Source organism: Desmodus rotundus, chromosome 10, assembly GCF_022682495.2.
Source record: "Desmodus rotundus isolate HL8 chromosome 10, HLdesRot8A.1, whole genome shotgun sequence".
In the NCBI taxonomy this organism is placed as follows: domain Eukaryota; kingdom Metazoa; phylum Chordata; class Mammalia; order Chiroptera; family Phyllostomidae; genus Desmodus; species Desmodus rotundus.
This window is the reverse complement of record NC_071396.1, coordinates 7,352,073-7,378,776: the sequence shown is the minus strand read 5'-3', so window position 1 is coordinate 7,378,776 and position 26,704 is coordinate 7,352,073. Positions and strand designations below refer to the sequence as shown.

The window sequence follows — 26,704 nt, the reverse complement described above, 5'->3', positions numbered from 1 at the left end:
CCCCGAGGGGGTTCTGACGTTACAACTCAGCAGCACCAGAGGAAATCATTTCCAGGGAGTGTAGGCATGAACATTAAGCTGTAGCCTAAAATGTTCAGGAACTCACACCAGCAGAGTCCAGGTGCTATGTCTCTAATCTGCTGCTATTTTCTTAAGATTCAGGATTTTGATTATATTACTAGATTTTTTTTTACTTCAAGAAATAAAATTCATAGAAATTGAATGCATTTTTGTAATTACTCAGAAAATAGTGGAGTAGGAGAGTTATGTTCCTCATTTCCAGAACATTTTTAAAATCCATGCATAACTGTTCCTCTCAAAGAGGAAGAGAATGAGGTTATTTAAAAGACCTCAGTTTTTAAAAGCATATCATCTAATACTAATGAATCAACCCAAGATGAGGATTATTATTCAAATCCAAGAAATGCTTTTGCATAAATACACTTTGATAATGAGGTTACGAATCCTAGATCATCTTGTCTCTGAAATTATAATTTTCAAATTCTGGAATATAGTCAATCACATACTGAAGAGTCAGTTATATTTGTAAGCTTCCAAAGTTGAGTTAGCATGTAGAATTAAGGAGAATTTTTTCACCTTTTTATAGTCCCTTTGTAGACCTCCTAAAAAACACACTGAATTGAGATATATTTTCACAATTCCTTTAGCCTTTAAGTCAATATTCAATCTAAGCAGGAAAAATTCAGGCGAAGATAACTCTCTCATTTAAAATATGGAATGCATTAAAAGGCTGACGGCTTGAATATTGTTTGATGATCCCCTCTGATTTCTGTGAGAACTAGTATGCAGTCAAACAGCAGGTTAAGAAAAGATTTAACAAAAGAATTGCCAGGAAATTATAAATAGGCGCTTTCACTTTATAATTCTAAACTGGGTTTATACAATCATCTAAGATCCTGAAGATAAAGTCATATGTTGTAGTCAATCAATATTCTTTTAAAAAAATACTTGAAGTCTCCTATGAAATTAATAACCCAAATCATCTTTACCTGCTAACGTGCTGAAAATGGTACTCACCCCATTTTAGCAGCGGCATGAAGCCTAAGTTAAGCCACTTTATAAGGCTGTGGGCTAGCCAGCCAGATTACCACTTGAACATTTATTAATTGTGGCAGGAACACCAAATTTATTTTGGTGCTTTAGCTTATTTACTGCTCTCTCACCTTTGTATTTTGTATTGACAACATAAAATGAATATTGATACGGCTAGATATCGATTTTTAAATGTATGGCTTGTCCCCTGCCTCGTTCAAAGTCACACAGCCAGGGATAGTAGATGTCTTAGCAGCGAGGGACGCAGATTTACTATTGTAAAATTGAGAACTGTTGGAGCCAGAAGGTTTGCCAGCAGAATGCGTTTTATTGTTTGAAAAATGTCATCTGTAAAGGTGAAGAAGAGCAGTGAACAAAACAGGAGGAATATTAACACATTTTTAAAAGGCAGTCGCCAGTGTTGTAAGGTCTGTGTTTTTGGCAGAAGTCATAGCTTCTTGAGGAATGATAATCACAAGATTGAAATATATATTGATGTTGTGGCTATTACATTAAAAAAAAAGACATTTTGTCCGCTATACATTACTAAACTCATTGTTATCCCAAATTAGTACGTGCTAAAACTATTTGCTTTCTAGTGAAATAATATCATAGGGAAAATACTCATTATAGGAGTCAACATTTTTGCTCTATATTTTAAATTATACTGAAAGATACCTATTGAAGTTTAATATCTCAGTACAGACAGCACTGCAAGGTAAGCATGTTTCCATGGGCATGCGAGTTCTTGGCAAGAGGCTGCATCGTGGCTCCTACGACTTTTCAACTTTTTCCCCTGCATCCCACTGCAGTTTTAGTACTAACAGAGTCTCTAGAAATACGTAAGGCACTAAAGTCAGGTTGTGAATTAGGATAATGGGAGAAGATTTTTAAACAGTGCGCTTTTAATTAAAAGTCACACTGAGCATAATAAGGAAATGTTTGCCGTAACCAAACTCCTTTTCAAGATGCTATATGTCTTCAGTTGTCCAAATTTCTGTCACCAATAATTATACCTTTGTTGTTGCTTTTTTTTAATCACTGGATCTCTATGACCACCGTAAGTTATTTTCTCTCTTCCAGGATTTTAAAACAGGCAGACTTTGGGGGGTGACTGTTGTCATTCATTTGGAATCCAAGCTGTATCTGAGTCTCTCATTACATGGATCAGCAAACCGCCCTTCAGATACGAATTTCGTAGAGTCTTAAATAGCTCGCCACTACCACTTGGTACAGGAAGCACTTAAGGAAAGAGTAAACCCACACATTAAATAGAAAGTAACTGCCGTTCCTGCCAATAGAAAAACTAAATAATGAGAAAATCCTCAAACTACGTAGTACCTGCGCATGCTGCATAGAATGGAAAGCCGTCCTTTTAGAGGCACAGCTGAGAATGCAGGAGGGATAATGTTCAAGACCAAAGACAATCCTAAGCAGCCCACCCCATACCCAGGGTTGTCAGTCTCAGACACCTTGAGGCGTGTGGGTTAGTGTCCCCGTGGGAAGGGAGCTGAGCCGGGGAGCTGGCCTCCTCAAGCGAGAACCTCTGAAAAGCTCGATCCTCAGAACAGGACAGACTAAAACCAAAACTCACCCACAGGCACAGAAAATAGAGAATCTGGTTACCACCTCGGGCTCCAAATAGAAAACGGAAGCTTTCTAACCAAGAGGCCACCCTCATGTGAGCTGCTAGTTTAAAATTCCTCCAAGCCAAAATATTAACGTAAAAGTTGGTCTTTGACACAAACGCAGAACCACTCGAAAGGTACATGGCTTCGACCGCAAGCTTCCAGCATCACTGCAAATGAAGCCTACTAAAGATGCTCTCATAAACCCAAATTAAAAGAATTAGTTATTCTAAAAAAAAATTAAAAAACAAATGGGAGTAATTGCAAAATGAAAAGATAGACATTTGAGATTATTTTTATTATGAAAAAAATCTTGATAATTATAAACTCACTGGATGTGTTAAACAGCAGATTAGACACAACTGGGGGGAAAAAGTGACTTTTAAGAGGAATATTAAGAAACAACCTAGAAAGAACACAGAGGGATTAAAATAAGAAAAATATGAAAGGATAGGTGGGGGACTTAAAGGAGAAAGAAGTTCAACATTTGTCTAACAAAACTTCCGAAAAAAGTAGAAAGAATAAGGGGGTATAATATTTAGGAGAATATTGACAGAATTCAATGACACCGGCAGTTTTTATAACTGAAGAAAAATATGAACTTTCCTATTCAAAAAGTGCAGGGTTTTTTCTTTTATCAAGAAATAGTAAGTATAAATAAAGTCATACACAGAGACATTGTAATAAGACTTCAGAACTCCAAAGCGAAGCGCTGAGGAGCAGCCAGGGGAGAAAAGGGAAAACCTAGTGAAGAACGAGGTTACGCTGGCAGCAGCCTTAGAAACGGGAGCACAGTGCAGAAGGTGAGGGAATACTTTCAAAGGGCGGAGGGGAAATAACAGACTCAACCTAGAGTTTCACGTCCAGTTAAACTATTTCCACGCGTGGGGATGAAATAAAGACATTGTTAGGGAAAGACCGATTATTACTAAATTTAATACCTCAGACAGAAAAAAACCCCAGAATACATAAAAAAGAATATCAAGAAGGAATTGGGATCAAAGAAGTTGTTAAATGTGCATGAAGCTAAACTGACACTGAATAAATAAAAATAACGATGATGAAGATGATTCATTTGGATGTGTAAAAGTCAGAGGAAACAAAAATATGTAGAAAAAGCAAAGTAAAGGGGAAATAAAATAGCATTTATTATGTTATTAAGCAGCATAATAAAAATAAATCCCAATATATCAGTAGTCACAATAAATGTAAATCAGTAAAAGAATCAGTTAAATTTAGGGATTGTCATAATGCATAAAAGAAACGAAACTAAGGATATGCTGTTTACAGTAAGTACAGCTAAAACATAAGTTGTAACTTAACTACCAGCTAAAGAAAGCTAGAGTAGGTGGGTTTATCTCAAAACGAACCCTGCAGTACTTCAGGAGAGTGGAAACACTTCCTGCAGACAGACTTGCTCTTCTAGTTCAGTCTAGCAGTTTTTACAGGAGATTGACATTTGTGAAGAGAAGTCACAGTCATTTGGGGCAAGTGCAGCCAGGAGAGATGACATAGTGAAAAATTGGGGTGGTATACTTTAGTTCAATGGCCGGTCAGTGAAATGCTAACATGTAACTCAGATGCCTAACTTCATCTCTAAAGGGGAGTCACATACATATAGGGGTGTGCAGGGGGGTCATGTACACACAGTGGAGTCAATGACATTCCAGTCCGAGAAGGAAGAGCGAACGAAGTAGGGATATTGGAAACACTGGTAATCCCTAAGAGCCACAGGGTAGCTTATGTTCTAGGTTAACCAAGTCTTTCAATGTTGTGTATGCGGGATACTGTTCTCATGCAAGTGCAGGGAAATTAATACTGCAATTTGCACATAATCCAATTAATCTTTAAATGATTTGAAACAGCATCTCTACTGAAACTGTTCATTTGTCATTGGTTCTTACAGGGAAGCAATGCAGGTAACGGAAAGCATACACTTTAAGAGTTAGCGTAACCAAAGGGGGAAGCTTAGCCATGTACTCTCCGTGTGGTAGAGGTTGAGTTACTCCATCTCTCTGAGGTCCATTATTGCCCAGCCGCGTACGTGGTAGACAGACCCTAACTGGCCCGGCTACATTATAGCAAACCAACATGCCTGTAGCCTTCAGAACCCCCACAGTTTTATTTTGAGATTTGTATTTTAGTTTTTGGAAAACCTTATTTTTGATATGTAATCATTCCATAAGAAATGTATTTATAAATAACCAAAACACCTGTTAATAAAACTAGTCCCTTCTCCAAACAAGTCTGTACAGATCATCTCTTTCATTCTGTACCAAACTTTTATCCCTTCAGAAAAAAAAACCCTAGTTTTACATTAAATTTTTCTCATTTAAAAAGTGCCTTGAATTTATAAACAATTAACTATTTGAACTGATTTTAATTAAAATTCACAAGAAAACACCTGCGATATTGCTTATAAAATGTCGAATGGTCTGAATTAGTAAGGCTTCACTGTATTAACTAATGAAATAATAAAAAAACATTTTGACAAAAAGTAGTGACACCTACCACTTTCTGTGCTTATTGCCATTTCTTCTTTTTTAAACAGTAAGCAAAAGCCATGTTGCTAAATTAGTTACTGAGAATAGAGGACAGTATTAGTGCAAGTTTAATGGCATCACCAATAGTAACAACAATAGCCCTGCCCCTCAGCTACCAGTGCTGGGGTGGGAATACAGAGGGAGCCTGGACCACTGGAGGCCTTCTGCGCACGGAGCAAGGACTCACCTCCCCTTGCACGGGCTGTTTATGCAACATCAATACAACACTTTAGCAGCCAAATTACTAAACAAGCTGCCAATTAGGCTTGCAGTCAGCTGGACAGATTAGCAGCGAAGAGAGGCCCATACAAGATTCTCATCTCTTGAGCCAATTACGCAAGTGAATTGCCATCCACAATAGTTTTCGGAAGATTTGAGAGGAAGGGCCGACTCAGCTCTAATAGTAGATGTAAGAGATCCCGCATGCAGAGAGGGCTGGGAGCAGGAGCCTGTGGAAGGCTATTGCTCAAATTGCCTGAGCAAGGGGAGAGTCTTCTAGGAAAGGACTTAAAGGATTTAGCCTGCTGGGAGCAGAAGACAGGGAATTGTGGTTGGAGTGTGCAGTGCTGAGACTGAGGTGTTCCCTCCCTCGTCTTAATCTCATAAGAAAGAGAGAGAGAGAGAGAGAGAGAGAGAGAGAGAGAGAGAGAGAGAGAGAGAGAGAGAGAGAGAGGAAGGAAGGAAGGAAGGAAGGAAGGAAGGAAGGAAGGAAGGAAGGAAGGAAGGAAGGAAGGAAGGAAGGAAGGAAGGAAGGAAGGAAGGAAGGAAGGAAGGGGAGGGAGGGGAGGGAGGGAGGGAGGGAGGGAGGGAGGGAGGGAGGGAGGGAGGGAGGGAGGGAGGGAGGAGGGGAGGAGGGGAGGGAGGGAGGAAGAAAAGGATGAGAGACCAACACTATATTTTATTCAAGAATCTTTTTCCATGAAAAATGAAGTATCTGTTGTTTTTGTTTTAAGGTTGTATACAAAAGCCATAGCTTTTTTTGTTTTGTTTTGCTTTTTCTTAAATCCGTGTTTCTATGTGGAAAGTAAATCTAGAGTTTGAGAAATTTAATGTTTCTCCTATTTTGTTTCTCTTCAAAGTACAAGATAATGCTTTATTTTATTTCCATTAAGAGGAGAAGTGAAACCAGCATTTAAAAAAACAAAACAAAACGGAGAGGGTGGACTTTTTTCTGCCTATGTAACATAAAAACACGGCACGCCCAGGCCATTGTACTTGAAGTATCAACCTTTTAAAATTGTGATAGCAAATCAATGATCATTTGCTGTTCACTTTAGAATGAATGTTTACCACACTTCAGCAGTTTTTGCAGGAACTTTTTAAGTGGGTCTTACATTTTTCCTAAATAGTACATTTTAAATCTGAACTTTTGCAAAAGCATGTGTATGATAAATATGATTAAACAGGTCTCTAGCCTAGAGCAGCATTAGAACTCTGACCTGATTTTAGCTTATAGGTGGAAATCAGTTAATTTGTAGCAATCACTAAAGATTGGGGATGTGGGACCAAATGCGAGTGCCCTGTTTAACCTAACATAGCTGCTCAGTAGCTGCTCAGTAGAAAATTAGGTACCTTGGACACCTACATTGGTCACCACCACAGTCAAATTCAAAATAAACAGTCATATTTTCAAAATAAAAATTTAATGTCTTTTTTTTGTTAGTATGTTAAGGAAGTATTTTGATACAAGGCTCTTACTTATTTTTGGTAAATAAAAGGTTCATTTTTTACATTTTATATACCAATCTGCAATTCTTAGTCCCTCCCCCTTTTACACCCAGCCCTCCAACCCCCGCCCCTTATGGCAGCCCTCTCTGGGCCACCCTGGAAGAAGACGACTCGTCTGGGGCCACACATTAAATAATTGCGACACGTAATCACAAAAAATTCTCGTGTCCTAAGTAAATTCACGATTTTGTGCTGGGCTGCATTCACAGCCCTCCTGGGTCGCATACGGCCTGCGGGCCTTGGGTTAGCCACCCCTGCTCACAAGATAGGGCTGAATGTCAACCATAATTGAAAAGTAAAATGTAAAGTTCACTAAGAACAGCAGTATTAACAGGATGTGACTACTGTTAAGGTCATAGCCAAGCTTCATTTTTCTTTATCCACCCAACGAACCCTTAGTAATTGCTGGGTTGGCGGGGGGATAACTTAATCGGCTCCTGAGTGGCAGACCCAAACTCTAACCAAGCTCTTTTTTCCACTGATCTCTCCACTACCACAAGCCACTCCCCTCCCGGGTGCCTTGTCGTAAGAAAGAAAAACTGGAAGAGAACATGGCTTTCTTCGCCTCCTGAGAACCTCCCCACCTGGGTCAGTGTAACGTCTCCTGTCGTTTTCCAGTTTCAGGACTTGTGGGAGAGAATGCCCAGCCCATCTCTGAAAACAACATCGGGAACCGGATGCTCCAGAGCATGGGGTGGACCCCTGGCTCCGGCCTCGGACGCGACGGCAAGGGGCTCGCTGAGCCAGTTCAAGCTGTGCAGAGGCCCAAAGGATTGGGACTTGGATTTCCTCTACCAAAAAGCAGCCCGGCAGCCGCCACCCCCACCATCCCCACCTCTGGAACGTCCGCCTAAGGAAAGCACAGAAGAAAGGGTCCCCAGCTTTTATGCATTGTCTCTCCATCCCGCTGTCGTAAAATGACAACATAGCTGCTCTTCTTGACGCAGAAGTCTCTGTGTGCGGCCTCAGACCTGCCACCCTGGCTTCCTAACTGCAGTCGGTGCCAGCACAGTGATAGAAATGCGATTTCATCACAGTCCCCGGTGCTAACGGACAAGCCTTTCCCTTTTACGTGCTTCCGTCCATTTTCAGCTGTTCTGGGTAGAAAGAACAGCTCGTTTCTCTTATTTATTTTGATCTTGTATGTCAATAATGTCTAATGCTTTTAGCTTGATTCATGGATGTGTGTGTGTGTGTGTGTGTGTGCGCGTGCATGGTATCGGGGACACATGTGAGCGCACTCCTGAGCTTCTCAAGTGGGACAGGTCGGCAAGGTTGCGTTTCATGTCATCTGTGTGGAGGGTGGCTCAAAAGACCCATTGTTGCTTCAGTGAAGCCCTAAGAAAATCTTCGATTGCAAGGCTTGTCGATTTTATATTGGTTGAGTTTGGCTGTGTGTGTGTGTGTGTGTGTGTGTATTCTCCAACAGGGAGAGGCACCCATTAATCTTTTAACCTCAGACAACACAGTGTGAAGTTCACAGTTGACCAACCACAGCCAATGTTTCCTTCTGACGTTCTGACAAAAATAAACCTCATCGTTGTTATCACCAGAGTGCCCTCAACGTTACTTTAGCGCATACTGTATACATTTTACCTCATTTAGAACGTAAAATAATGATTGAAAGAAAAATGTATTTTTTGAATCCATCATGACTGAACTATAAATTCTATTAATGTAGACTGACTTCTACCTCTCTCTTCCCAAAGGTTGATTTTTTTTTTTTAAGATCAACTCAACAGTAGTAAACTGACTTTACATTTTAACCATCGGTGTAAGTTAGAATATTGAATCGATGTCTTTGAAGACTTAAACGGCTCTCCCAAGAAAGCAGGTTCCTGGCAGTGATCCAAGCCATTTCCGAGGTGAACGAAGATGAATGTGACTGAGTTGCCCTTTCGAACATCGTAGCCGTTACTTTAAAACCACGCAAAGCAAGTCACTCTCATTATGTGCCTCGTATTGCTATTTCTGAACCATCTGCTGCATGACGTCAGAGATTCTAAATTCTCTCACTTTAGAAGAGGTTGACTTGTTATCACCTTCATTATTAAGGACTAATAAAAATATTCTACTTGTAATGACTTATTGGTTGAGTAAAGGCCAAGAGAACACATGTGAATCACCATTACGGTGGGGTTCTTTAAGTTTTTGGTTTTTTGGAGCAGTTTGAGGTTCACCGCAAAATTAAGGCGAAGGTCCAGAGATTTCTCATGGACCCCCTGGTTACACACATGCACAGCCTCCCCTGTTATCAACATCCCCCACCAGCGCGGTGAGGGTTCCACTTGACCAGTCTGCACAGACACAGCGTTACCACCCGGAGTTCACAGTTTACGCTACGGTTCACTCTTGGTGCCGTACAGGCTACGGATTAGGACAAACGTATAAGGACACATATGCACCGTTATAGTGTCGTCATACAGAGTAGTCGCACCGCCCTGAGATTCCTCTGCACACCTCTCTAATAGGTTTTTGAAAATTTGTAAACCCCCAAGAATTGTTCAAAGAAGAGATGGGGGTGTGTGTGTGTAGTAGACATTTCCCAGATGGTCCCCTAAAGAAAGCACTGCCAAGCAGGGATAGGCAGGGCGGCCCACTTATAGGAAGCCTCGATCATTTGCCAAATACGTACGTTTCTTTCAAGCATTATCTTCTTTCTCGGGGGTATTGTGGTGAGAGGACAGGTGGATTTAAAGGAACCAGGTGAGTTATCTTTTGAAGCGTTCTTATTGGATAAAGAAACTGCTGCACGATTACTTAGAAATTTGCCATTTAAAAAAGTTGGTTTCTGTTAAATAGTCTCTTGTTGGGTGGGGGAAAAGCTGAGAAATGGTGTGTGTGTAGCAGTTTAAAACTTCCGTATGGTAGTTTATAGTGTTCTAGGGTCTGTTCAAAAGGAGAATTTTGTTTCCTTAAATTCTGAAGATCTACTAAAACCCTAGAATGTAGAAAAGCCAAATTTGGAGCCACTGCTCACACACAATGAGGTTGTTTTGAGGCTGATGCCCAACTCCTGAGAACTCAGCTGGGTTTCACTTCACCAGGTTCTAACATTGCTAGGGAAAAGAGCAGAGCAGACGCCAACTGGCACGGGCAGACTCCTGCACTAACTATTGCAGTCTCCATGAATGCTTTTCATTGTTGTCCTCCTAAACGGCTACCAGGTACCAATCTTCTGATGCAACACCTGTAAGATGCTTGCTGCCCTTGGGTTTTGTCCTCTGACACCCCATCCCCATAAAAATGCTACTGTAGAGTTTCCTCCAATAGAAGAAAGGTCTTGATCTTTACATCTAGAGCCCTCTATGTGGCTCGCAGACGACTTGGTGCATGAATCGACACTCAGAGTGGAGAAGGGGCGACACCAGGCTTCCCTGTGCAGTACACAGACGTGCACAAGAGGCACACACATCCCCAGCCCATCCAGCTCTTAGGAAAAATCAACCCAGACCTGATATTCTGCGGGTACCTGATCTTCATTGGAGAAGTGAGCATAATTTAAAAGTGGAATTTTTAATGCAAATTAAGTATCTCAAGATATGAAATCCACTAATTTATTTATGTGTTATATATAGTTATAGGTAGTTTTTACCAGTTACTATGCCCATAGAACCCAAGGCATCCAAAGCAATTGATAATTAAGAATGTATCAGTCACATCTCCTAAAAAAGGTAAGACTTTTCTCTGCTCCTTCATAAAACTATTCTTCCATTCTATAGTTTCTAGAACCTCCTATCAAGTTAATCGGTTGTGCTAAAAATTTCAGAAGAGTGCATGAGTCTCTTCCATACTATCCAAATTATCCATTTCCCAGCAATAGCCAAGAGAGGCTGAGCATGAATTAGCAAATCAACTTTTTGTCTTTACATACTTCTTACATTTGAAATTGACCCTCCTGTGTGCTGGGGTCGTCCATCCTTCCTTCCTTCCTTCCTTCCTCCTTCCTTCCTTCCGTCCTTCCTTCCTTTTCTTCCCTTCTTCCCTCTCCTCAAATATGGTTGTTAAGACTGTGTTTCCTTTAGATTTGTTTGCGTTTAATGTTAAAATATATGCTACTCTTTTAAAAGAAAATCCGCTAACTAATATTACCAATTAATTGGTCTCAGCTTTTGAATACATAGATTTTTTTATTACTTGAACTGTGGTCATCAAAGAGGTGTTAAGACACTAAAGTTAAAGATAAACAATGTATAAATATGTGTGTTTACAAGGTGCATAAGTGTGCAATAGACATACATAATTGCAAAACACTGCATTTTATCATCTATTTTAACGTTGTGAATTGGTATTCTCCTAATTGAACTGACAGTTGCTTCTCTTCAATATATTTTCATTTTGAGCAATATTTCATAAAAGACAAAAATCACTGGTGACATGCTTTTTAAAACCATTTCCTCCTGTATTTTGCCTTTCTTTAAAACACAACGTGATCTAAGCTAGTACTGTAAAATGAAGTTGGTTAGCAAGGACTATTTTGGCTGTTCTATTATTTTTTGGTAGAAAGCTATATTAATGATACAACAAAGAATGAAAGAATAAACTTAATGTTTAAGAATGTTATGTATAAGCAATTATTGTCTTTGTGCTTTCAATGTTTTCCTCTAAAACTAATAAAAAATTAAGTAGAAGATACTTTAAAATTATTTTTAAATTGCTACCTATTTACGATGATCATTTAATGGTGCATTCAAATTCATTGTTCATCCTTAAGCCCTGGAAATGTAGTTTCCAAAACATTTTAGAAAAAAAAGTTGCTCAAGAAAGTTTTGACTCACATTGATTCTCAGCTTTTTGTGAGCTTTTCTACCACTTTTCCCTGCTTTTGTTTTCTCTGAACGTGGGCCAGACTGCCTGACTGAAGGTTTCTTTCCACTCAGAGACTCTAGGATTCTCGAGTAGGAAGTACAGGTCTCTGTCTGGCCACTTGAAATACCACAGCCACTCCATTTCCTCCTGGGAAATTATGTTTCTCATGGACATGCCTGGAGATTTTCAATATTTTATAATTCTCCTTAAAGCACTGAGATTGTTTGCTCTAAGAAGCATCTCATTATGTTGATAAAATTTTATCTTTTCTCCCTAAAAACTAAGCAGATCTTGTTCGAGTAAGTGGGTTTCTCTTTAATCCAATAGGTGTTAAATACTCCTGTATTTAACAGGCTCGCAGGAATATATACTTGACTGACAAGCAGACCGTGAAGGCGCCTTCTGCTGGGTCCCCACTAAGCAGAGACTCGTTACTTGGCACGCCTGGCATTGCAAGGAGATCCAGATTTGCCTCTCAGTACTGCTGACAGCCAGGCATGTGACGGACGGGTGCCACTTCAGTGTCACCTAGGAGTCAGGGCCGTCTCCCCTCTCTGAATCATACGTTCACATCTTTCTCTCACTTCCTGTTGCATTATAAGAGAGTCCCACATTTACCCCTTAATTCTTCAAGATGAAGTTAGGTAGCAATTGAAGGCTATGTTAGGCTTTTTTTTTATTTTAGTTTGAATTTTCAAGATAAATTACTGGCATTTTCCATGTGTGTCTAATAGTTGATTTTGCAGCTCTGCAATGATGGAGACAGGACTATGTCGTGCCAGCCTCCTAAGTAAAGAGAACACCCAAAACTACTGTCTACTTGTTTCCCTCTTCCGATTACACTTCAAAGAAGTGATCGTTTCTTTCCAAAGACAGCATTCTTTAATAGAAGCAGAAAGGATGAGATGTAGTATACTAGCTCATTACATACTTTAAAATATGCTCTCCAAAAGCAAACAAATTCTTACATCCCTTATTGAGGTGGATTTCTTCAAATGCCAGAGTTCCATAGTTATGATGAGCCAATGAGTATGGGGGAAATGTTTTCAGGTTCTGTTAGAAGGCTGCGTGGCTAACCTGTGATTCTCAAGTTCTTTGTTGATGGCTCTCATTCACTAGGGGAACGGTACGTAACCCGTGTTGTATGTATGAGGTATGGGATTCACGAAACAATGTTTCAAATAGATATGAAGCATCTGGGAGTGGTACAAGGTGTGAAATCACAATGTTCCTGATACAGCAGCTGTAGCATCTTCAGGTCCTCAGCCCTAAGTATAACGGTCCGTGTCCTGTAAGGCTTGGTTCTTGACCTTCGGCATTTTTAAACACCTCTCCTTTTCCTGGACCACTGCTAACTCCTCTCCACACATCTTCATCCACACCACCTATTATAATATCACGGGAAAGCCTTCCCAAACGAGGGGGCATCGCCGAGCACGTTGGAAACAGGCCTGTATGGACTCCCGGGCCACCATCCTCTTCCTTGAGGTCCCCTAACAGCACTCACAGCTGGAAATGAGCAGATTCCCCCCCATCCGGCTCGGTGAGTAATTGTCTGCGCCTCGGTGACAGATGTGCAATAGAGCATCTTCTTCAGGAAAAAATTAACAGTTTGTCCAGCATGTCAGCTCGTTCTTTTCAGTGTCTGGGAGGGCTTGGCCCCATTATGGATGATTTAGAAATTGAGGCAAGCGAGGCCCCACTGCCCACACAGCAAGGCTCCGTCGGGGGCCCTCATCTGCATTCAGGACTTACTCAGGGCCAGAAATTGGCGGAGGCCCTCTGGCCGCAAGATGAGTGTGGCTGACAATGCCTTGATTTGTTGCGAGAGAGAATAAATGGGTTTTTCAGAAGATGAGGAAATATCACCATTACTGGCCAATTTACAGCATTTTATCTGTTCTTCAAACATGTCACTTTTGTTATTGTTGCCTGGTAATTACATAGTGAAACGGAAAGAAAACAAATTCTGGTTCCGTATTCCGATGGATTGCACAATCATATAATCCTGATAAATGCCCATTTATGATACACAGGGATGAAAGGTTCATTTTAATTTCGAATGGCTAGCACAGCCATAAATAGGATATAGGATTAAATTTCAGAGAATCTGATTACCTAAAAGCAAATAGTCTTTCTCTTCACTTTCTCAGATCCTGGAAATTCGGGGAGATACCGAAAGGCATTTTCACAAACAGGATTTTCCCGAGACAATACAAAAAGCAAACTCAGAATGGCAATCTGAAAAGAAGCAGAACTTGGAGGGAAGCTAGAGAGCTGCCCTGTTCTGGAATCAGTCCACCCTAAATGCTTCTCAGAAAGAAAGTGTGGGGCCCACGGTGGGCGAAATAGTTCCAGCCTGGAGGAATAGCCCTGTGTTTTGTAGCTTATGTTCCTGGTCACTTCCGCAATCTCACCAAACATCCAGATACTAGAAATCAAGTGCTTTTTCTTGTGTTCTTCTCTCTAACATTCCTCCCCCCATCCCTCGTTCCCACTGGTGTAAAGAACATTGCCTGTGGAGTCTGGCGGAGTGTGCAGGTAACAAAAAGCATAGAGATGAAGAGGAACGAGGGGCCCAGCTCCCAGGACCACTCCTTGGCGTCAGGTGTGGAAAGTAATGGGTCTTTGCTGAGGAAGAAGCCGACAGAAGGAGCCTTCATGGTCCACTTATCAGGTGAGTGTGTACCCCTGTAAATCTGCTAAATCAATGAGGATGTAATACCTGCTGGCTCCCAACTTTGCCATGGCAGGGAAAGAGGCACACCAGCACTTACCTGCCTTGGCCCCGGGGTGTCACGTGTCCTTCTGTTCAGGATCCATTGGCCAGCACTGGTCATGTGTGGAGCCCAGCTGGATTTCATGGAAGCTGCAGACTGCAGAGGAGCACATGGACATTTGTGAGCATTAATGGTTCCTGCCATCGCTGTTGATGCCTTAACGGTACTGCTTCTACAAAGTCTTATTATGACTCATCAGACTGCTGAGAATCAAAGCAGCATTTACCATATTTCAATGAATTGAAGATGCCAGGCAATTTTAAGAGACATCTTAATTTTATGTACTATTAAGAAAGAAAGAAAGACTATAATCCACTTATGTAAAATGCAATCCAATTTTAGAAATACTAAAATATGGGAAAAAATGATAAAGCATGTTCATAAGTATCGAATGATTGGCACAGAGAGGAAAAATCTACGGCATGTCAGGGAAAGCTATGCGAACAGGTGGGGTTGGAGCTGCTCCTTGGAGAATGATAGGGTTTGACTAGGGAAAAAGGACGTTTATTTTTACCCATGGCTACCACTGTAGATGTTGACATTATACGCTGTAAATGGCATAGGCGCTGGAGTTCTTCCAGGCAGAGCTCAAAGCCCAGCCCTAAAGTCCTCTATATGACTTGGGGGTTCTCTTGTAAGTTTCGGGCTGCTTTGCTGAAGTTAGGAATAATAATAGTAGACTTACAAGGGTTAAATGTAATGATGCACATAAATTAGCCTAGCACAGTGACTGGCACACAGTAGGTGTTTTAAATTAGGTGACTTTTCCTGTTTCTAATGAAGTGATAAATTGTTTTTATTTTTTTTTTTACTGTTCTGGTTGGGAGAAGGTCAAAGAGACACATTCACACATTTTTAATATTTTGCTAATAGTTCTCAATAAAGACAGTGATATTAGGAAAATCTTCCTAATATCACAGCCACTGATGGACATAGCCTTAATAATAAACTTCTGCTATGACTCCCAAAGTTAGGTTTTTAAAAATCCACTCATCCAAAACCCATGTAAACAATAAAAGCATCCAACCACCTGCCCTCAGTAATTTCTCACTAGCTGACTGAAAATCATTCAGGAACCTTTGGCCACACCCAGCAAGGTGTTTGGCCCCGCCCAGGGCTACTGATCTCTGGAAGGGGTGACACAGAGCCCAGGGCAAGTGTTGTTGGCCCGGGACTAAAGCTAATGCTTTGACAAAGCCCTCAGTGGACTGCGTGTATAAGATGCTTAGGTTGAAATTCTATCTTTTCACAGAATCTTTTCGAGACTCTATTCTAGAACAGTAGCCACCAAATCTGAAAGTGCCTGAGAATCACCAGGGAGCCCTTAAAGAAATGAGATTCTCAAACTCCACTCTCGAAGAGGCCCCTGCGGATGGTGCAGGTGGGAGAGACTGTCCAGGAAGAACCACCTGAGGAAGAGCGTCCAGACGCCAGCCCACATCCAAGCCCAGCCTCTGATGGTGGAGCGTGGGAGGTCATCTGCCACCACCCTGCACCGTCTCCCTGAGACAGTCCTCAGGAATTTGGAATTAGAATGAAGAGATTTCATTCAGACTTTGGTGTGCCTTGTCTCTGGAATTGGACTGGGAAGCAGAGAAAGTCAGTATGAACAGGAGGTCGTGGGTGGAGCAGAGAACGGAGATGGGAAGCAAATGCCTGGGTTTCCTATGGCCCTGGAGCCTGGTGGAGGTTGCCAGATGTTCTCCTTACACAGGACCGGAGGGTGGTTACTGGAAGGTCCTCTGGCCTTGTGTAAAGAGAAAGCGACACTTTTCTGCGGGAGAGCATGACACCCCTTCCCACTACAGAGAGCCTGTTCCGTGCTGTGGAGGAGCACCACCCCCTTTAGGTGGTAGCTTTCTCTCAAGTGCTCATTCACAGATCATTGAATACTCAACAGAGGGAAAACTAAAAGCTGAAGTGTTTGAGCCAGTATTTATTAAATACCCATCACAGACTCAGATAAAGCAAATCTAAAATCATAATGACAGTTAATTGTCCAGTTTTTAGATTTTTATGTGAGCAGACAGGGAGCTAAAATAACAGCTTGTCCGGGCTCAGAGAGGAATCGTGAGCATCATTCCACCATGGTTAGAATTCTTTTCTGAGGCTTATTTTCAGTCCCATAAAACACCTTTACATTGTAATTAATGTTCCTCTTTGGTACCAGTTAACTTAAGCTTTCTGTCATTTCCATACAGTAATATTCTACTGGATGTTGGCTAATATTTAAATATATTATAAAACACTGAAAGTACTATCATAACTTGACCAACTGAATTTTGTGCAATCATCGAAGAGTTTATAGTTTCAAAGGAGCTATTCATTACACTGTGTCAAACTTTAATAAAGTTCTACCTTGTGGCAATGGGGTATTTTAAATGACCTTGCCTCACTTTTCTCTTTTCTTAAACAAAGCCCATCTCTATCAATTTCTAACCCAGTGATTCCTATCTATAGAGGAAGCCTATTACTTCAAGGGATTCTCATAAGACTGGAGAATTCTGAATATTAGTTGCTTCACATTTTGAGTATGTCCATGAATATACAACACGATGTTTTTCCTTGAGCTGTTTAACAATTGTTACGCATCACAGAGTAGAGGTGAGCATGGTAAATCTGTAAAATAAGATTAGAAGTCACTTCCTTCCTTCTAGCCCTTCTCAGAGCTGCGTGCCCATCAGTCTCGGGTTCCTGAGTTCTGCTGTGGGTCGGTTGGTAAGCCGTCCCTGCTGGGTTGGTTTCCCCAGGATCAGCAGCGGCCCCATTCACCCACCCAGCTCCCTGCTTGCCTCCAGCCCACCACACCGAGTCCCTGGGCCCTTGTACAGGAAGGAAGTGACCAGAAGAAGCAAGAAAGCCACAGAGAACCAAGAGCAGCTTTAGTTCCAGTGGTTGGCTTTCCGTTCACAATGTATCTGGGACCTGGAGGCAATGAGTTACAGAAGGGGCTCTGGGCTGGGACTGGGGAGCCCTGGATTTAGGTTTGGTCCATCTCTTGCCCGTTCAGCCCCCTCCCCTGACTATGCAGGTTTCTATACACAGATTTATAAAATGAAGCAGTTGGACAGGAAAAGAATTGATGTTTCCGAGTGCTTCCTCTGTGCTAGGGATCTCGCACATAGTTTCCTCATGAACTTCACAAAGGCTTTTACTTTTAACTTTTCTGTTAAGATTAGGTAACACTTAACTTTGATAATGCAGACTCATTGGGGAAAAATTTATTCTAAACTAGCAGAAAGTCTAAATTACTTAATACTACGGGCATACAGTATTACTGTTTACAGGTAAATTACTAAGAACTTAATTTACCATTGGATAAAATTGTATTTAAACTAATATTCAAATCAGTGTTTGTATGCAAACAACAGTTGTATAATATCAAGAGTTTTGAAATTTTTATTTGTCCTAAGTACTGTGTCTCCTTGCAACATGTTTCTGCTGTTAATTCACTATGGTTACAAAGCACAAGCAAACAAGCCCACCCCATGACTTAGTTACCGCAAACTCAAACTTTGTGGGGTCCATCAACCTTACAGCTGGCGGGACCCCCTGGTATGTGTTTCATATCATATCAGGCTCCTGATGGTAGACAAAGGATCCCCCAAAATTGACAATGTGACTTTGGGCAAGAGCCCAGGCACTATTTCCCAGAACAGTGAAGAAGAAAATAACGTTTTTTTCTTTTAAAAAACTGAGGTCTAGGGTTGTGACCTTAGCTCCATATACAGTGTGAAGAATTGGATCAGGTTCAGAAAAAAAATCAAGACAAACGATTAAAGGCTATGGGACTGACTCTAGGACAGATATAGACAATGAGTGATGTGGAGTTTGCCGTGGAATGACCACAGAAAGGGTTTAATAACTCCCAAAACATCCAGAAGGAACAGAATCATTTCAAGAACTACCCTGTCGTTCTAGAATGGGAAACGTAGGGATTGGTTGGTTTAAAAAAGATTTAGAAGAAAATGATGTTTGAGTCAAGGATAAACAGAAAGGCATCTATTTCAATGGAAAACATTAAACTAATCAAAGTAGAGCTGTTACTAAATCTCAACATGAATTCATTGAAGCCCTTCACGAATCCACCGAAGGAAACAACCCAGCCCACATCTGGGGTGGGGGGCAGACATATTCTATGACACCCAAGAAGTCTGACCTCTCTGCACTTCCAAGCCACCTTGGCAGCAGGTGGGGCCAGGGAAGGTGTTGGGGCACCTTCACACTGGGCGTGGCCATTCGCTCCATTCTTTTGCTAATGAGCAGCCTAGGGTTTGGTTATGGCCTTTCTGGGTCTATTCTTTACTCTGACTTTTGCAGCTGTGAAAATAACCCAAGTACATCACAGGTCATTAGCTAGGTAAACTGCTCATTACAGAGCAAAATGAGACCAACGATAGTCCTGTTCTGCCCATGCAGAATGTGTCTACCTCCCACCATCGAATTAAAGGCCCCTTGCTAAGTACTTACAGGCATCAGCCACATGCTTATCACGGAGCTTGTCACTGTGAGACTCGAAAAGAATTTCAGAGTGTACTCCCTGCCCACAAGGGACTTGGAATCCTTTTGGAGACACCTGACACATATTCAGGAATGATATGTAAATATTTCACAACGAGATGGGCACAGGCACTGACCAGTGAGGGTGGGCACTCATTTCATGTGAACGGGTGCCAGCTATAAACAACTGACATATTGTAATGGTACATACTGATGAACACCAGCCTTACTGACATCTGATTATTTTTAAGTTGCAGAAAAAAAACCCTATGTAAAAAATGCTACATTGAACGTAATCAAATGCCAGTATGTGATGATGCATGGGTGCTATATATGCTGCCTCTCCCTGTCCATGGCAGGTAACATCAATCAGAATTGTTCCTTTTCATGGTGAACCCAGGCAGGCAAACACCATCAAAGTGAACTCTTGTGCTGAACTGTCTGTGACAGTCTCTCACAGACACCGTAAGCGTTACTGAAGGAAGGGAGCTAAGATGAGATACCCAGGCACACATATATCTCCCATGGCACTTTCTTGATATGTTTCTGGTATCTCTGATTGCTCATCGCTTAGTCAAGTGACTGTTCTTTCAAATGTGCACGTACTGATTCTTCCCATCTCCATTTCTTCATCTGTGGCCCTTCCTCTGGTCTGGCTAAAGGGTTCCCCAGTAATCTGTGTCCATGTAGAATCACATTAAATCTCAGCTCTTTCTACCAATCTAAGCCTTATAGTTCTTTTTTATACCTTTGTAAACACAAAGAGTCAAAATAATATTTAAGCAGTACAAAAGGTATGTGTCCACTTTTGGTTATACCCTACACAACGATAGTGGACCCATCACTGAAATTCACTGACCGACTGAATAAATGCATGAGCCAGAGAAGAAATTTTACAGGCCCAAAGGCTCTACACAAAAGTCAGGGATGTTTAAAATTGCCTCCAATTTTTGAGAATGCCAACATCAAAATAGCTGACGGACAATTGTTTATAAAGGAAATTACTGAAATGCAAGTAGAAATGAGTGTCAATATTTCACACAGGGCTGCCTCCAGCTGATTTTCTTAACTAAGAGGGAAAGTTCACAGAAATCTGTAAACAAATTGTCTGCCAGAGGTGACGAGAGAACATGAAATCGCTTTCCCTCCACTGAGTGTAATTTCATCGTGAGGCCAGCTGGCATTTTACGAACATTTACCTGGTGTCAGGCAACTGTGTTGTCCTGATTTAGAAATAAAGGATTGACTCCGAGGTGTCTTGCAATCTTCTGGCGGGATGATAAATCCCAACTTTAACACCCAAATAGGAGGTGAACCATTAGCTCTGGCCACCGCGTGGACCTCATGCTTAACTCAATCTTGCAGTTGTCAAGGTGGCTGAGGGAGGCTGCTGGGCAGGCTCCAGGGTGGGCTGAATCCACACAGGGCTGCCCGCTCTCTGCTGGAGGCTGCTGGCTGCCCTCCGAGGTTGCCCCCGTCCCGGGCCTGGTGGGAATGAATGGTCCCTAACTCCACAAAGTGGTTTCTGAAATCTGAATAAGAGCTCAGCTATCATCAACAAAATTGTGGCTCATCGAGTAGAAATTACGACGAGATCCTGTTTTTCACTTTGCGCTATTGGCAAGAATCTTCCGCAGAACTGACGCTTCCCATAAGCTGTCATTGGATCCAATTGTTCTGGAATATGGTCTCTGGTGTTTGATTGCAGGGTCTGCAGGCTTCAGACCGTAGGAATGCAATGCTTAAGCTTCTTCACTTATTGCCTGCTGGTGTACAAATATAGGATTTGGCAATTTAGCCTGAAGCCTTAGTCTCTCCTGCTACATACAACCACTCTGGGAGGTACCAGGGATGCGGCTTTCCACAGGCTCGGAGACAAGAGGAGGCCCATAAAGCTGGTATCAGAGCCAAGGTGTGGGTCGGCCTCATGCATAATCATCCTGCAAAATTCTGTCTGATGGACCCCGAGCTGCAGCTGGACTCTGGACTCCCCACCATGGAAAAAAAATAAATAAATAGAAATAACAGCCAAATCCTCATAAATGCTGAAAAGAAGCTGCTGGTTGCCAAAAGACCACTTTAATAATAGGAATACAAATAAAACTAAAGCTGGGAACAAAAAGGCTTATCTCTGTTTAAAAAAAAAAAGAATTAATGGAAAGAGAGGGATAAACCACGTCTGTATCATGTTTGCCTGTGGCAGAGGAAGAAAGTTTCGAGAAAGGAAGAAAGTTCAAAATCAGAAACCATGCCGACACTCCCCAGGGAGCAGCCCACTCTGTTCACATCCTCTGCCAGAATAGGTGCAGAATTATTTCAAATCTCCCTTGCAGAAGAAGAATTTCTACATAACCAAAACATGGGTGGAACAGTGCTCTTCCTATAGGGGCATCCAGGCTGACCCCACTTGGCAGCTAGTCCTCCCTGAACTTGGTCAGCCAACGTGCTTTGCTATTCACTACATTCCCAGGCACCTTTATGATTTCGCAACCTGCCTATTTCACGAGGCTATGGTGGTCCCTTTTATAGAATATTGATTAATCATGCCAGGATTTGAATACATGTGTCTTGGAAACAGTGATTGATAAAATTGAGTATGTTTATACAACTGTGGGGTGAGAGGGCTTTGGGGGCTCTACAGCAGTGTAAAACCAGACAGTATTTGAAAATTCTGAGAGCGGTCAGTTTACTTGGATTTCTTCCTGCCCTCACGGGATGTTCAATCTCCGAAGAAAAGATGAGAGAGTAAGATTTGAGATGTGGCAGTTCGCGATCAGATCCTGGCCTTGGCGCGCGCGGGGCTGTTTCGGGCAACGTGAGGCTGTGAAAACCTCAGTTCTCTCTTTTCTTCTGGGTGATAATAAAGATCAAAGGAATAACATCACATAAAAACATTTTAAACATTGAAATGTGAGGGAACTGTGCAGGAGACTTCATGGCAAGCCCCCAGATAATTCATATAAAGCTACAGATGTTCAAAAACTAAAGACACCTGCTTACAGAGGTGATTAAAACAGGTTAGTTTTTCTGCTGATTCTTAAAGAAAAGCAAGGCCTGCAGACATAGAGATGGAGGTTGATGTTGTACATAGAGGGAACAGAGTCTAAATAAAGGCAAAAATGTATATGAGGTTTGTTCCAAATCTAAAAACTCATCTCATTTGTCGAGACTATGGGGCATCTAGGATTAAGAAAACTGTTGTTTTGAGCGTCGAGGTTTTAAATGGCAAAATTTCCCATTCTTTCATTTCAAATGGTGTTCATGGCCATACCAACAACTCATGTACCACATGTCACATTAAAACAGGTACATATTTACAGCTCAAGCTGTATTCTAGCTTTTTGCTTTTTACACAATAGTCCCCACCATAGACGGTGCTAACATCAACCATAAAAAATTTCAAACAGTTTCTCAACTCCCTTTGCTATTCTTTGCTGTAATGGCTGATTTTTTATGTTAATGTTTCCATCGTTGTAATATCCTTGCTTCTCTCGTTTGCATCCTAAGAGATGATTGTTCGTGCCAACTCTTTTGATCTATCGCTGAGAGAAGGCACTCGTTCAAACACTCAGTACTGGGTCTCAAATGGTGATTGCCGGCAATGAACTCCTTCTAAACATCTGCGAAGACAATTCTGCCTTTTCTCCTTCCACTTAAGTCTAAATGAGAGATCTTAAATATACTTAAATAGGCTTCATATCAGCTTACAGAATACCTTCATAAAGCAAGGGTGTTAAAAACAGCAAAGTTTCTAATGCTTGTTTTTCTTGATCAAAGTAGAATCCACACAAAGGTACCAAGGGAACACTGAAGTAACACATAATCTGTCCCTGAAATCCTAACTAATATTGTATAAGTAAAACTTTTCTCTTTCCTTTCATACTGTTTTATGTTATATTTATAAAGAGCTTTATAATCTATCCGCTGCTCTGAATTTCATAACGTGTTTATTTCGTCTTAGCCACTGAATCATGAAAATACAAGCATGAAAGACTGAGGTTGCTATTTTGAAACAAGCTTTTGAAGTTTGTTAAACCCTTTGCCAAATGGAAATACATTAGAAATATACATGATAGTTTCAACTTTTTATTTTTAATGTGTGTGTTGCAGGGCTAATTCCTAATAGTTGGCTAGAACTTAATACCAGTGAGGTTATAGCAAATAGGATAATCCTAAATTAAGATGGCATCACAAACAAAAATGTGGTATAAACAAAAAATAATTATTTTTTCTTTAGAAGAGACATTTTTGTGGATAGCAAACAATTCAAAATGCTACTGTCATGGGTTTTTATCACCTTTGGGACAGTATCTGTTATTTAATTTGAGGCTGACATTCAAGAAAGGTTTCTTGCCCACTACCACAGGCCAGCTGTAATGCCAGGAGTTGCTTGGGAGAAGCAAAAACACAAAACTAAATAAACGGCATTCCTTGCCTTAGATAATCTCAAGTGATAATAGAAGAACCAGGTACACAAACAAATCATCGTAATAGAATTTGACCCCAAGCATAAGATAGGCTTGTATGGAGCATTCCCTGAGTACACAGGTGGGACAGCCCACTATTCTTCATGGGAGATTGGGAGGTTGGATCATAAAGAACGAGAGGGGCCGCGGCAACAGAGAAGAGGACAACAACTCAAGGGAAAACAAGCACAGAGCTGAGAGAGCATGGTCTACTTTTAGGAAGGATAAGACTTTGGATAGGAGGGGAATGAAGCGGTGTGGGTAGGAATGACAGGAGGTAGGTAAAGTGGGGCCAGACAGAGAAGAGCCATGTCTTCCGTCCTGGTGACATAGGAAAAATGAACAAGGACAGTGAGGTGGAAATCCAAGAAGACAGAGTTTTCTAAATCGGTCCACTGGTTGCATAATGATGCCTGTGGAAGGCAAGATCAGTTTAGAAAAAAGACAAAGACCTTCAGAAATGAAGGTGCCTTTGGGACACCTTAATGGGGATACAGGTCCAGAGAGCCTTTTCAAATATTGTTAAACAACTATTTGAAAATATTTTTGTACCATTTTATACCCTCCTTGGCCAATAAAAGGAGTCCTGGGATTATAACACACAAATTAGCATTGTGTTAATAACTCAATACATGCTTGTTCAGAGTTTAGGAAGGTCAAAGACAGGGCCAAGCACTGGGGATCCAAGGCTAAGCAGGACAGACATGGTTCCTGGCCTTCAGCTCAGGACGGTAGACCAAGCACACACATCTGCCCCCAACCCCATTAAAACGAACACAAAACATATGAACAAAAAAATAATGAAAATTCTAATGGTGCAAAAAGAACAAGAAAGGAGGCCCTCACTGGACCAGAACCTTGGAGAGCCGCCTGCTGTGTTGAATGAGAATAGAATCCAACAGACAGATTTGCAGAAGAAACTGCAAATCATCGGAAGAGGTATGATCTTCCTGGGGAGCAATGGACAATCTCCAAGGCCTGAGTCAAGGAGCATCAGGACCAGGGGTGAGCTGCAGCCAACAGGCAAGATAAGTTGTTTAAAAACTGAATTTCAAACAACTCACCTATTGCCCCTACCACCTGAACAGCAGCATACTTGGCTCTGATCTAGAGGAAGTGACACAGTTTCTAGGCAGAGTTCCCAGAACAGAGCTGGAGATACTGTAGCCCTCCACCCAAGACAGAAGCCCCCACCGACCTGCCCACTCCGCAGACGTGGAGATCGGCCTCTCTCAAAGCCCTGCCCATGGACACAGAGCTCTCAAGGCGAATGGTGTGCCTAGCTCTGAGCAGAGCCGTATCTGCTCCCTGCACTCGCCAACACAGCTCCTTACTTAGGAACAAGCCCCAAAGACCACTGAGAGTGGGGGAGAGATACCAGCGTGAAGGACAGCCAGACTGGAATAAATGCTTTAATTACAGTGCACTGGTCAAGTGCATGGATTCTGCAAAATGGGAATAACAACAGGGTCTACCTTAGGGGGTTAGAAAGCTGTGCATGGTCTATGAAGCGAATGATGCTCTTGTGCAGGACACTGTTCATATTAGAAGCTCACTTCAGTTTTATAAAGACCTTCTATCTGTATGTATATTTGAATAAACAGGGGGCACAGGAGGAAGGAACTGGTGGCCTCTGTTATCTCGGGTGGCACGACTAGACCGAGTTTGACACAAAAGACATTAACTTTTGTAACCCAAAACACAGCTTTAAAAAGAAAATTCATTACAGTTTTAAAAAATTCAAATTAGTTTGATGGTTTCAAGAAAAAAAAAATGGAGGATTGAAATGGGATCAGAGAACCTATCTTAACAATTTCAGCCTGGTAGTTCGCGATTTGCGAGGCTTCATATTCTTTTGTTTAACAGCATTACATTATGCCTTTCACAAATATCTAACAGAAAAAAATTTAAAAGTAACAATTACCCAAGTGCCAATATTCTCTCGTTTAAATGTGCATCTTCACTGTTGACAGTTTTTTATTTTAAAAGCATGCTTCCTCTAACAGAAAAGACAACCCATGATCAGGGAGAAAAATCTCAGAAACACAGAAAAGCACCAAGACCACAAAACTTTCCTTTATCCTACTTTTTACATCCTTTTTTTGCACAGTGTAGTTTATATATCCTTCCAGGCCTCTGTCCAGATCTGTATTTATACTTCAGTCTATCATCTAACTAACTGTATGTATTTTTTTAAATCACCAAAAATTCACATGTAGTTTTGTAAACTGTTTTTCCCTTGAGAATACTAGGAACATTTTCTTGTGTCTCCTACAATACCATTGCTAGTTAGCCAAAGAGCACTCCTCTGATTAGATGGAGAAGAACTTATTCAACTAGCCATTTGTGACTAGATATTTGGGCTGTTGAGCTCCAGCAGCAAAAAAATATGTACAGCACTTCTACTCAAGTTTTTAGGCCTGCTTTCTAACATAGTGTTGTTACCACTTTTTCAGGTTTTTGGGGGGTAAACATAAATTTTCTCAGCCAATTCAATACTGTGTTTGGTAAGGGTGTTGGTATCTCCTGGCTGTCCAATGGCCGAACAAATGTATATAGATGGTGTGTGTTTGGGGGGGTGGGGGCTGGGTCTCCAGCGATGCTAGAACGCAAGGCCATTGGAACTACCACATTGTGACCTGGGGCAAGAATGCTACGAGACCCTGTAGCCAATACTTTATTTTGCAATGGACGTGAATGAAATGATGATAATTATTGATCCAACAAATTCTAATAGTGTTCCCTAAGTCCTTGGGGACCGTTGTACAGGTGTGTACTTAGGGACCCTTACATACAGCTTAATGATTTCACAGGCCTGCCAGCTCCAGAAGAGCCGTTAAAGACCCCGGTGTAAATCTTTTGGGGTTCTCACATTCTAGACCCCGCCCATCAGACACTGCCACTGGAGGAGCGGAGCAAATAGCTCAGAACTCTGCGTGATGCTCTAACTTCGGAGCCACACGTCCGCAGCATCCGAGGCAACTGGCCATGTTTGTCGGAAGTTCGCTGCTCCTGCCGCTTACCTCTCTGTAAAGTAGTATATTTAATTCATTCCCCTAGACATTTAAAAATAGGGGAATGAGTCTCGTAGTAGCTTTATCTCTACTTTTTCTAACGTATTTCTATATTTTTTAGAACTATAGGAAAAAAAATTGGATACTTAACAGTCTTTACAATGACTACAACAAAGTCTGAAA

At 41.4% G+C, this 26,704-nt stretch overlaps 1 protein-coding gene across 5 annotated transcripts in view; it reads left to right on the top strand.

Moving 5' to 3' along the window:
• GPATCH2 (G-patch domain containing 2) overlaps window positions 1-16,945 on the top strand; it is a 126,386-nt gene extending 109,441 nt beyond the window's left edge. For 3 of the 5 annotated variants that reach the window (XM_024576031.3, XM_045184532.2, XM_045184531.2), the window contains one exon: window positions 7,571-15,259. In XM_024576031.3, coding sequence (XP_024431799.2) covers window positions 7,571-7,806 — 236 coding nt within the window. In that variant the 3' untranslated portion in view covers window positions 7,807-15,259. Of the gene's footprint in view, window positions 1-7,570; window positions 15,260-15,793 lie in introns of those variants that run through there. The other 2 variants (XR_006653405.2, XM_053913328.2) reach the window with 2 other exon arrangements.
• Window positions 16,946-26,704: the final 9,759 nt, after the last annotated feature.